This window comes from Coregonus lavaretus (genome assembly GCF_964263955.1).
Source record: "Coregonus lavaretus genome assembly, chromosome: 26".
Taxonomy (NCBI): domain Eukaryota; kingdom Metazoa; phylum Chordata; class Actinopteri; order Salmoniformes; family Salmonidae; genus Coregonus; species Coregonus lavaretus.
In genome coordinates this window covers 14,549,375-14,562,364 of record NC_140013.1, presented here as the reverse complement: position 1 = coordinate 14,562,364, position 12,990 = coordinate 14,549,375, and the positions used below count along the sequence as shown (strand labels likewise).

General features: G+C 40.5%; 1 protein-coding gene across 1 annotated transcript; it reads right to left on the bottom strand.

Annotated features, from left to right (window-relative positions):
* Window positions 1-6,102: 6,102 nt before the first annotated feature.
* Window positions 6,103-12,782, bottom strand: LOC311102086 (cdc42 effector protein 2). The gene is made up of 2 exons (XM_084143307.1): window positions 12,675-12,782; window positions 6,103-8,601 (listed from the first exon to the last, which is right to left on the bottom strand). The coding sequence occupies exon 2, from the start codon at window positions 8,278-8,280 to the stop codon at window positions 7,408-7,410; it is 873 nt and encodes a 290-aa protein (XP_083999433.1). The 5' UTR covers window positions 8,281-8,601; window positions 12,675-12,782; the 3' UTR covers window positions 6,103-7,407.
* Window positions 12,783-12,990: the final 208 nt, after the last annotated feature.

Here is a 12,990-nt window from a genome sequence, read left to right as displayed (position 1 = left end):
TGTTTGTAGGTGACCAAATACTTATTTTCCACCATAATTTGCAAATAAATTCATTAAAAATCCTACAATGTGATTTTCTGGAAAAAAAATTCTCAATTTGTCTGTCATAGTTGACGTGTACCTATGATGAAAATTACAGGCCTCTCTCATCTTTTTAAGTGGGAGAACTTGCACAATTGGTGGCTGACTAAATACTTTTTTTCCCCACTGTACTAGTATTTTAATTAATGCAAACACTTCAATGGTAAATATGATGTTCGTATATACGGGTCCACTGAAATACCACACAGGGCACTCAGAGAACTGATCCATTGTTCTAAGTTCTTCTCCAAATACTCTGACAGAGATAGTTCCCGCTCCCTGCTGGCCAATCAGAGTAGAGACTGAGCGTGGTTTAGACTTACTCAGCCTATCGTTGGCGCACAGGCTGGTCCCAGCCCCTTGGCGCTTCACTGTTGCCAGGTGTCTAGTTGTTTTGCAACTTCAGACATAGTCTGTTCCTCTCCACTGTAGCAGAACACATGTCCTTGAGCGCGGTTTAACAAAGAGGCAGTGTGTATGTGTCTGTGAGAAATACAAGTCTGTCTCACCCTACTCCCTAACATTCCTCACATGAATCACAGCTTGTTATGTTAAACAATTTATATCAGTACAGTACAAACCTATTATGTTTAATCATTAATGCATTCCTTCCAAGCTAGGCATCACATCTAGTTATAAGAACATAGATCCCCACATAGCTATGTTAGCAAAGAACTGACTTGCTGCAAGCTAACGTTTACTAGCTACGTTAGATAGCTAGCTAACTTTGCCCTGTCTGAGAATCTCTCTGCCACGAGCACTTACTTCATTTCGGTGGATTTCTTGCACCGGTGAGCTAGCTGCTTCTTTGGGTCAGTCACTTTTTTTTCTTTATTCACAATAAATAGATGACTAGCTAACTTATTGGCAAAACAAAACCCTTCAACTAGCTCGCTAGCTATGTTCCACACATTAGATTTCTTCAGAAATTCCCTGTCCACACAAAGCCCACTTTTTGCTTCTCAGATTGGCTGCAGAATTTGAAGTTAGTCAATTGGTCTTCTCTGATTGGGTTTTGTATGGATTCCTCAATGGAAGTACGTCCCATTCCTTTAATCAGAACTAACTAGTCAAATATCCAGTAAAATCTTGTGCTGAATCGCATTAGTGGAAACCAAGACTGTTCTCAGAGCAGACCTGGTTGTTTGCAGTTGAGTCGCGTCGGGGGAAATGTTAGCATTTTAGCTAAACCCTTTTCCAAACCTTAACTTAATTGTCCTAACCTGCCAAGTTAATTCTCCTCAACTGCTGCGTAAATTCTCCTTACCTGCTATGACACTTTTACTAGTCAAAACCGGCAGACCTGCCTGAGAGCAGTGTGAGTATCCACTAATGCGATACAGCCAGCCAGGGAGGTTCAGATAACTATTGTGCGGTCTTTTATTCAACTTCATAAAACGAAGCAAGAAAATAACTGAAATACTGCAGACTAAAGAAATAAAAAAGATTTACCTGAACAGAACATTCTATTTAAATTCAACATGAGCAGAAGGTATTGTCATAAGAGTACTAAAGGTACTGCCTATGTTGTTCATTTGACAAGTTGTATGGTAGGGGAGAGTGGGGTAAGTTGGGCTTTTTTTTACATTCAGCATTACTCCATCAAGGGAAATATGGTATTCTTTCTAACAAAGATATCTACATATATTTCAGGACTTTGTGTATCCCTGGAAATAATCAGAATTCATGTAAACATTACAGTTTGAAAACATACTGTAGCTTGTCCAAAAAGAGTGGTCTCTTGGCACAACTTACCCCAGGAATGGGGTAAGTTTAGCCTCGGGACAGGGTAAGTTAAAGGTAGACTCAGCGATATGACGTAGATGCAGAAAGGAAACAGCATAATGAGTCAATTTCTGCAACAACTAAGAGCATTGAAGCGCCAGGCTCAACTACTCTGCTGTTTTGGTGCCCAGACTACCATGTTGTCAACTCGTGTACATGCACAGATACTCTATGTGACTGTGTGAGAGCTAAGTTTTGCATCTCACTCATCTCAATATCTGCAGTGCTGCTTGTGGCAACAAATATTCTGTACTGAATTAAGTATCATTTAACACAGGCTTAACACCTAACAAACAAACTTTGTAATTATTCTTTTTTTTTTTTACACTTTTAACATAGGCCAGGTCCTGTTGTTACCTCATATCCCAACAATAATGCCTTGCATTACGCCTGGGAAGAAAACATTTCAATTTGCTCAACTTGCCTTTGGCTCAACCATTGGCTAAACTTAACCCATGGCCATTGGCTCAACTTACCCCAAGGCAAACATTTGGACTATATTAGCCCACACACCTACAAGGTTGCACTTTTATGCTAGGTTTAGGACCTCACATTAAAGTTTATAGAGACCCCAACTGATGTATGGAACAATCTTAGTATTATCTACTTTGGTTTAGATACAAGTATCATAAAACCTCTAATAAATACATTTGACTTGGTGAAAATCAGTTTTTTTTACCTAACTTGTGTACCACTTTTTCCATGAGGTTTCTTCCTTCACAGACGCCATGAAATTATTACCTTTTCCTAAATATTTGGTCAAATTATGAATTTTGTGTATAGTTTCATAGAAACAAGGGTGGCTCAACTTACCAATTTTACTCAACTTACCCCACTCTCCCCTAATAGGTGGTGTGGTGGGATGACCTCAATATTAGAAAAGATAAGCCAGAAGTTGCAGTTTCCTCAGAATTAGGGCTGTCCCCGACTAAAATAAATCTTGGTAGACTGAAAGTAGTCTGTTCTTTCGACCAATTGATTGCTCAAATTTTTTTAAGGTGTATTTTTCCATATATAGACACCCTATGTGTTTTAATAAAATCAACTATATGCATTGAGCTTGTCTGATGCTTTAAGCTTACGGTTTGATGCCTCAAGAGGGTGCCAGATATCTAGATAACCAGAAGAAAAAACCTTAACCTGACCCAACTATTCTCCTCCCGCTCCTGCTGACTTTCGCAGATTCTGCCGTTACTCTCCTGAAGTTGTCGGTAATATACACCAGGAATCAGCAACCTTTTTCATGTGGAATGACAATTTATCTTACCATTTCTACCGATCTGTGTGCCAGTTATTTTTTTCATATGCACATTTTCGTGAAACAGTTATATTTAATTTATAATAATGTCTTAATATCTCAAAATAATTGTCCTGTGGTTAATCAAAATTATATCCAAATCTAAATGAAAATGATACCAACCTAAAAAGTAGAATATTAGCTCAAAAGTATTGTGGAGCTCCTGCACCTAAATATAAACAGTACCGGAACCTATTTATAAGTCAAGCACTGATAAGAAACCTATTTTATAATGTTTCCACTGGATCAGAGCATTACATTTTTCCCTTTCACGCTGAGTGGTTATCGAAAGGGAGAGAGCTGCAAAGATTGAGGAACTATTGTAATTCTCAATGGATGTAAAAACAGACTTAATTTGCTTGCTGTTTGAGATGAAGAAAACATTACTTTGAGAAGCTCCACAGGTCATTAGTGGTGGTGCGTTAAGCCAATCAGAAATACTATCAGATCCCCAAATGGGCACATTTATATGCCTACATTTGCGCGCAGGCCAGGTAGCCTATAGACCTACTATGCATGCGAGTCCTTACTCAACATTGACAGGAGCGCGCCAAACAAAAGACAATTACTAAATTGACAGAACTCGTAAATGGAATTAAATTAACCAAAACGTGTTTCTCACAAGTGCAGCATAGGTTGTTCATTCTGCAAACAATGTGTCCACTCCGACAATGAGAACAGGAAGACTGGAATAATAATATTGGATGCATTAAAATAAATCTCCGTAACAAAAATTGTAGATTAGAAATTATAGGAATTAATGGTAAATGTACTACTGGTGATATACACTACCAGTCAAAAGTTTGGACACACCTACTCATTCAAAGGTTTTTCTTTGTTTTGACTATTTTTTACATTGTAGAATAATAGTGAAGACATCAAAACTATGAAATAACACATATGGAATCATGTAGTAAACAAAAAAGTGTTAAACAAATCCAAATATATTTTATATTTGAGATTCTTCAAATAGCCACCCTTTGGCTTTGACAGCTTTGCACACTTTTGGAATTCTCTCAACCAGCTTCACCTGGAATGCTTTTCCAACAGTCTTGAAGGAGTTCCCACATATGCTGAGCACTTGTTGGCTGCTTTTCCTACAAAATATATTTTGATTTGTTTAATACTTTTTTTTTTAACTACATGATTCCATATGTGTTATTTCATAGAAAATAGTACAAATAAAGAAAAACCCTTGAATGAGTAGGTGTGTCTAGTAACTTTTTACTGGTAGTATATATATATATATATATATATATATATATATATATATATATATATATATATATACACACACACACACACTACCGTTCAAAAGTTTGGGTCACTTAGAAATGTCCTTGTTTTCCATGAAAACATACATTAAATTAGTTTGAATAGGAAATATAGCAACATGCATAGGAAATGTAGTCATTAACAAGGTTAGAAATAATGATTTTTAATATAAATAATAATTGTGTCCTTCAAACTTTGCTTTCGTCAAAGGATGATCCATTTGCAGCAATTACAGCCTTGCAGACCTTTGGCATTCTAGTTGTCAATTTCTTGAGGTAATCTGAAGGGATTTCACCCCATGCTTCCTGAAGCACCTCCCCCAAGTTGGATTGTCTTGATGGGCACTTCTTACGTACCATATGGTCAAGCTGCTCCCACAACAGCTCAATAGGGTTGAGATCCGGTGACTGTGCTGGCCACTCCATTATAGACAGAAAACCAGCTGACTGCTTCTTCCCTAAATAGTTATTGCATAGTTTGGAGCTGTGATTTGGGTCATTGTCCTGTTGTAGGAGGAAATTGGCTCCAATCAAGCGCCGTCCACAGGGTATGGCATGGCGTTGCAAAATTGAGTGATAGCCTTCCTTCTTCAAGATCCCTTTTACCCTGTACAAATCTCCCACTTTTCCACCACCAAAGCACCCCCAGACCATCACATTGCTTCCACCATACTTGACAGATGGCATCAAGCACTCCTCCAGCATCTTTTCATTCGGTCTGCGTCTCACAAATGTTCTTCTTTGTGATCCGAACACCTCAAACTACGATTTGTCTGTCCATAACTCTTTTTTCCAATCTTCCTCTGTCCAGTGTCTGTGTTCTTTTGCCCATCTTAATCTTTTTCTTTTTTGGCCAGTCTGAGATATGGCTTTTTCTTTGCAACTCTGCCTAGAAGGTCTGCATCCCGGAGTCGCCTCTTCACTGTTGACATTGAGACTGGTGTTTTGCGGGTACTATTTAATGAAGCTGCCAGTTGAGCACCTGTGATGAGTCTGTTTCTCAAACTAGACATTCTAATGTATTTGTCTTCTTGCTCAGTTGTGCACCGGGGCCTCCCACTCCTCTTTCTATTCTGGTTAGAGACTGTTTGCGCTGTTCTGTGAAGGGAGTAGTACACAGCGTTGTACGAGATCTTCAGTTTCTTGGCAATTTCTCACATGGAATAGCCTTCATTTCTCAGAACAAGAATAGACTGATGAGTTTCAGACGAAAGTTATTTGTTTCTGGCCATTTTGATCATGTAATCGAACCCACAATTGCTGATGCTCCAGATACTCAACTAGTCTCAAGAAGGCCAGTTTTATTGCTTCTTTAATCAGCACAACAGTTTTCAGCTGTGCTAACATAATTGCAAAAGGGTTTTCTAATGATCAATTAGCCTTTTAAAATGATAAACCTGGATTAGCAAACACAACGTGCCATTGGAACACAGGACTGATGGTTGCTGATAATGGTCCTTTGTACGCCTATGTAGATATTCCATTTAAAAAATCAGCTGTTTCCAGCTACAATAGCCATTTACAACATTAACAATGTCTACACTGTATTTCTGATCAATTTGATGTTTTAATGGACAAAACATTGCTTTTCTTTCAAAAACAAGCTTTTGAACAGTAGTGTATACATATATATATAAAAGAAAGGAATGATACAATGAAACAGCATCTAATTTCCATATTTATTTAATACATTAGTTATATACATAACAATTGGAAATACACTGTAATATAACAACACAATAGAAGAAAATGCTGAAGGATTCGATGCAAGTGCACAAATTGCACAGCTGTTACAAAAGAGAAACCTTCTCTCGTCATTCCACTACAATTAAAGGATTTTGAAGAAGCTGTACATTTCTGATACTTTGATTCTAATGCACATTAGCCCCCAGGAAACAAAATGTTGACCTCAGTTTTCGCCCTGCTAGAACTGTTGCACTTTGTGTGTCATTCTTACATCTGCCACTAGATGGAACCTAGTACATAGCATACTCCAGTCTTAGATTTACATTTTAGTCATTTAGCAGACGCTCTTATCCAGAGCGACTTACAGGAGCAATCAGGGTTAAGTGCCTTGCTTAAGGGCACATCGACAGATTTTTCACCTAGTTGGCTTGGAACCAGCGACCTTTCGGTTACTGGCACAACGCTCTTACCCACTAAGCTACCTGCTTGATAGTATTGTCCTGACATAGAACAGTAAAATTCAATCAGATGTACATACAGAATTTTAAAAAATGTGTGCCTGGAAGAATATCAACAATAAACAAAAAATAACACAAAAGCACAAACCTTGCAGGCTTCTTAAGTATATTAATTGTATTTTCAGGCAACTACATTTCATCTTCCCGAGTGGCGCAGCGGTCTAAGGCACTGCATCTCAGTGCTTGAGGCGTCACTACAGACCCCCTGGTTCGATTCCAGGCTGTATCACAACCAGCCATGATTGGGAGTCCCATAGGGCGGCGCACAATTGGCCCAGCGTTGTCCGGGTTTGGCCGGTGTAGGCCGTCATTGTAAATAAGAATTTGTTCTTAACTGACTTGCCTAGTTAAATAAAGGTAAAATAAAAATCTACCGAGCTTACTTAGGGAGTTAGTAAAGTATGAATTATGTGCCCTAACAATAGTTAAATGCTGAAAAACATGTAAAATGATAGTCTGCGAAAATGTAGACAACATTTGGGTGGGAGAAATGATTGTCTCTCCCCCATTGTGAATCTGAATATCAAAAGACAAATGGTTGGTTCTGAAGTTGCTGTGTTTCCAGTCTGGAAATTACATAGCCCCACAGTTCCAGCGTCTTAAGTCCCAGGCTTTTTAGCCTGTCAGTCCTGGCACTATCCTCTGTCTCTGTCTGTTTGTTGGACCAGCCCAATCATCATTAGGCTATATGGAGGGTGGCAAAAAAAAGTGTCCCAGACACCTCATTGCACAGCAGTGTCTAATCCCCTTTCCCCCCCCCATCTGCTCACAACTCACAGCGGTCATCAACGCTCTTGTAGCGGTCCATGATCCTCAGCACGTCCTCCAGGATGGACGGCCCCAGGTCCAGATCCAAGCCCATCAGGGACTCTGAGCGGGAGACACCGGGAGAGAACCTAGGGCACACGGTGGGCGACTCACTCCGCTCACTCCCCAGGTCCTCATTGCTCAGGCCAGCGTCTGAATCCAGGCTCAGCCCCCTCCGAGGGTCCAGGGGGCCAAAGCTCTCTGACATGGAGTCCTCTGAGGAGACCTCTGAGAAGGAGCCGTAGGAGGGCACCAGGTGCCTGAAGGAGGCAGAGTAGCTACGGTCGTGGCAGGGGCCCATGTAGCAGCCGACACCCTGGTCACACACAGACATGGAGTGATGCTGCTGCTGGTTGTTGTGGTTGTGGTTATGGTTGTTCGGCTGAAGTTGGTGTTGTTGCTGCTGGGACGGGGGGGTCGAGTCCTCCAGGTGGAGCCGAGGCGGCTTGGGCGGGGCCTGCTCGGGGGCGATGAACACAGGCATGGAGATGGTGCTCTTCAGCAGGCTGGTGGAGTGGTGGTAGGGGTTGCGGTGGTTGTTACAAGAGTGGTTGGGTCCTTTGTCGTTCATGGGGTAGGCTTCATCCTGCTGCCTCTCCATACTGTGGGAGCGTGGTAAGCAATTCAGGGCGGGCAACATGTCCATCTTGCCCTGCAAAAAGCCCACGTCTCCGAACATGTCGCCCTCCCCCTCCGGCCCGACATGGGCACTGTGGCGCATGTCCCCTAGTGGGGGGCTAATCATGTCACTGGACAGGTCATCTCGCAGCTTGAGCTTCTTCCCCCGCTTGGGTGTGGTAGTCTTTAAGTACATGGGCGTCTTGGCTGGCATGTTTCCCAGAATTCAGTGTGTGAGGGGATCGTCTCTCAGTGATGAGATTTGCACCTCCTTTTAATTTTTTTTTTTTTTTCCTTTGTCCGCTTCTTGGTGATCACAGTGGCATGTAGGCCTTGACCTGAGATCAACGCACTCTCAAAAAGTCACCATTATTCAATAAGGGTGGTGGGTGTTCCAGCTTCAAAGCCTCCCTTCTTCCTTATCCTTTAGCCTCTCTGAAGATGAAGAATCCTTTGGCTGCCTTTATGTCTGCTGATTCTCTGACGGGGCTCAGTTGCTTTGGGAATGTGACATCAAAACGCTAGTCTTGGAGGTCTGTGGAGCAACAGAGAGAAAGACAGAGAAAGATATTTACAACCTTGGAGCCAGAGGACAGAAATATAAGGGGAAACACTTCAAGAATCTTTGTGTTTGCTGAGGGGGACTGGCTGAAACCACCCAAAAATGCCTTTAGTTTTACATGGTAGATGATGAGTGCTGATTTGAGGTTTGTGTGGGGTGTTGCAGTGAATCCCACAGTTAATCATACATCCTCTGGAATTCGTTGCGCATTCCAAGGACTTGCTAGACTTTTGTGGAAACACAATTTGCCAAGGATTTTGTGTGCGTCTCCCTGTGTGGTAACCTGTTATCAGGGCCTCTTTGTGGTTCCGTTGCTGAGAAAAACATAGTGTATTATTCAGCTGCATACATACTGAGGGAGCAAGAGAGATTAACCTTCAAAACTAACACTTTACATACAAAACTAACACCTTACATACAAAACTAACACTTTTCTTCTCCAGAGCTGTATGCACATTACACTAATAAGCATTTAAATGCATGTTAACTGTAGCCCTTTTCTTCAAAGTCCATTTGGATGACAGACATAAAAAATCACGAGTTGCTCATCATGATCTGTGGTCTTTTGCATAGCATCTTTATTCCCGCTGATCATACACTATACAAAAGTATGTGGACACCCCTTCAAATTAGTGGATTCAGCCATTTCAGCCAACCCTGTTGCTTACAGGTGTATAAAATTGAGCACACAGCCATGCAATATCCATAGACAAACATTGGCAGTAGAATGGCCTTCCTGAAGAGCTCAGTGACTTTCAATGTGGCTGTTTTTCATGGTTCGGGCTAGGCCCCTTAGTTCCAGTGGAGAGAAATCTTAACGCTACAGTATACAATGACATTCTAGATGATTCTGTGCTTCCAACTTTGTGGCAACAGATTGGGGAAGGCCCTTTCCTGTTTCAGCATGACAATGCCCCTGTGCACAAAGCGAGGTTTGGAATGAGAAGTTTGACGAGCGGGTGTCCACATACTTTTGGTCATGTAGTGTAGTTCTACAGCTGTGCTCTAAGCTGATAATACTGCTGACTGCATTCAGCTGATGACATTATCGTTAATCATCTCAGTTAATGGAATCCCCACCAACCCTAGGTCTTTACGCCTATCTAGCCATCATCTTATATTCCAGTCAACTGTTCTGTTATGAAAACCTTCTTCATCATGAGTCATGCATTTAAAAGTTAAAACAATTTCAATGTCTCATAAGGCTTGAGGGGATTTGTGTATGAATCATATCTTTCATGAGTTATTGTACTGTTGTCTAACTTGATATGTGTTGAAATTTTACACATTTTCTACCGCAGCCAGTCGACTCCTGGCATCTCTAACCGTCATGTTAATTTTAACACGAGCTTCACATATGAAGCTGCTTGAGATCTTTATAAGAGGAGAGGTGTTGAGACTTGTTGGTGATGGTTTTCACACTGTTAATTGACCACAGAGTCGTTGGCCACATTGTGACAAGGCATTGTGTCACTGAGTAGTGAAGTCAGATGGGGGCTGATAGTGAAAGATTGCCCTGGCAATGGGACTATACCATTTGCGTGACACACCCTCAGATAAGATACAAACAGCCTACTATTCTCTGAGACAGACAGAGAGATTGAATGCTCCTTCTTGAGTTGGAAGTAAACAACATTTCACCCTTCTATCTCTATTATGTGTCTGGCAGATTGTATGCAGGGAAGTGAATCTATAAACATGCTGTTTGACAAACACAATAGGGGTAAAGTGCTGGGCTGGCCCATGCATGCTGAAAGTCCTGGTGCTGCATGGCAATGCTATAATCCTGTCCTGCTCCACTCTTCATTCAGAAGGCCCTGGGCCCTGCTCCTCACCTATTTATGGTGAGGGATTTACCCTAATTCCATCACAGAGGAAGTTTGATCAAACACACACAGTCACACACAGTCACACACACACACAGACTAATGATAAGACAGCTGGATGAAAACTGACAAAAATGTTGATTTACTCATCACAAAAGTGACAGATATGCCTAAATATTGTTAATGGGGTTAATTAAAGGTCCAATGCAGCCATTTTTGAAAAATGTCAATATCAAATCATTTCTGGGTAACAATTAAGTACCTTACTGTGATTGTTTCAATTAAAATGGTAAAAAAGAAACAAAAATTGCTTCTTAGCAAAAAGCAATTTCTCAAGCAAGAATTTTGGGAGTGGTCTGAATGGGGAGGGGAAAACTTTTCAAACAGCTCTTACACTAAAATGGCATTATCATCCTTTTCAGAATTTCACAGTATATTTCCAAAAACTCATAGTGTGGAAATATATATAAAACAAAGGAAAATCACGTTTTTGATTGCACTGGGCCTTTAAAATATATTCTTTAATTATATATTTTGTTATTATTTTCCTGGACATATTTGTAACATAATTATTCAAGTCAAACACCTTTGTAGTTTCTTTCTGCCACATATGGTCTCCATTTGCGTTGTGTATGAACAGGTTATACCATTATACCGCCATTTCCGCACTCTTGTTACATCTCTAGCCGACCAAGGAAAGTGCCTATTAAGAAGTTGTGAATCACTCCTTGTCCTGAAACTCCTAGTTCCGCCATCCTAATGGCACGTAGTCCCCTAATCAGAATGCGTCTTGCGTCATGTGGTTTACCTTTTGCTTAGTTTTTATGTCTTCTGGTGATCAATGTGTTTTTGCAATAAAACCAGAACCACAAAATAACCCAAAGCCCAATCTATTAATAATTCTACTAGTGTATTTTGCAGTAGGTGTAAGACATTATCCATCCGTTTTTGGAAAAGGGAATACTATTGCGCAAACTTATTGCCTGTCAACTTTAGCATCATTCATTTATGTTGTGCATATTATGTAGCCTACCTAGACCGTATAATTTACTCAAACCAGCAGTGAATTCAATCAGTTCAATGTTGATGAGGTAATGCGTAAGCATCGAAATGTATGGCCAATGTAATGACTTTGTCATCTGGCTTGTGGAAAACAGATTTCTGGGTTTTAAATTAGATTGCAGAGAGAAAGGCTCTGATTTCTTGTCGTGATTAAGGTCCCATGTTCTTGTGACCTTGAGTAAAAGTATCACTCAGACCCATACTGCTTGAATCAACGTTGTTTCCACGTCATTTCAATGAAATTATGTTGAACCAACATGGAATATACGTTGAATTGACGTGTGCCCAGTGGGTGGGTTGTACCGACACAAGCCTTATGTAATAGTTAGGCTCTGAGATCATCCAATTTCCGGACACCCCCCAGTTCACTATTTGGTAGGCTACCACTGTAGACCTGCTAAACCACACACACAGCTCGGCAATTTTAAACGCGATTATTTTCCGAGAGTAATACATAGGTACTACGTTTGTAGGCCTATAGGACACACGCTTGAAGGAGTAGCCGTTCAAGTTTATTCAAGAGGCCATTGATTAGGGTATAGCAGAGGGCTATTATATAATGCTGTAAATAATGGGATGATGTGGGCTACAGTATTATATGATTATAAGGAATATACCCAAACAAAAGTACGAACACGTTTATAGCAAACAACTGAATTTAAAGTGGCCTTCTTCAACATTATTTATTTTATATCTATTTGATAGAGCATTGTGAGGGTCGCGTTGCTCAAACTGGATGACACCTCTGGTAGTGGAACACCCTGTTATATCATACGCCCTATATATTAAGCTTGTAATCTTCTTAAGATATTAGATCCATCATAATCAGATGCAGACAGCGGTTCTGAAACATCGAATTCTATCCGTTACCAAATTACGCACATTTAAACTGCTCATCTCATGTGAAGACTGTCATTTCAACAAATGTAGATTTTGTTGTTACTAAACAAACAGGGGTATAAACTGTTTTCTAATTTGCAGGCAGGCGAAATACAACCAATATATTCTTCTTATAATTTAGGTGAGAGATATTCGGACACATAACGGACAAGTGACAATCGCTTGCAGCCATAATTACTTGGGAAACAACTGTTTTAATTTCGTAATTATAGCCTAAACAGAAGTAAATAATACATTATTAAGTGAATACTTGCCTACCTTATAGAGGAATAGCTATATTTCCACAAGGAAGAATCACGGTGCTGTGTCCACGGTTAATGCGTCAGATTCTCTGGTTAGTATAAGAACAGCTAAACCTCTTACTGCGAACTGTTTCTGGAGTCAAGGAGCCTAGCAAACAGTCTGGGTGGAGAAGGGAGGGGGCGTGATGGTTGTGAATGAAGAAAGTGAAAGGGGATCCTGTGATGCGCGCTCTTGGGTGCAATTAACTCTTGATAATGTAAGTAAGCTAAATAGCATGTAGCAACAGATTATTCCAAAACAATGGGAAAGTAATTAATCACACAGTCTATTA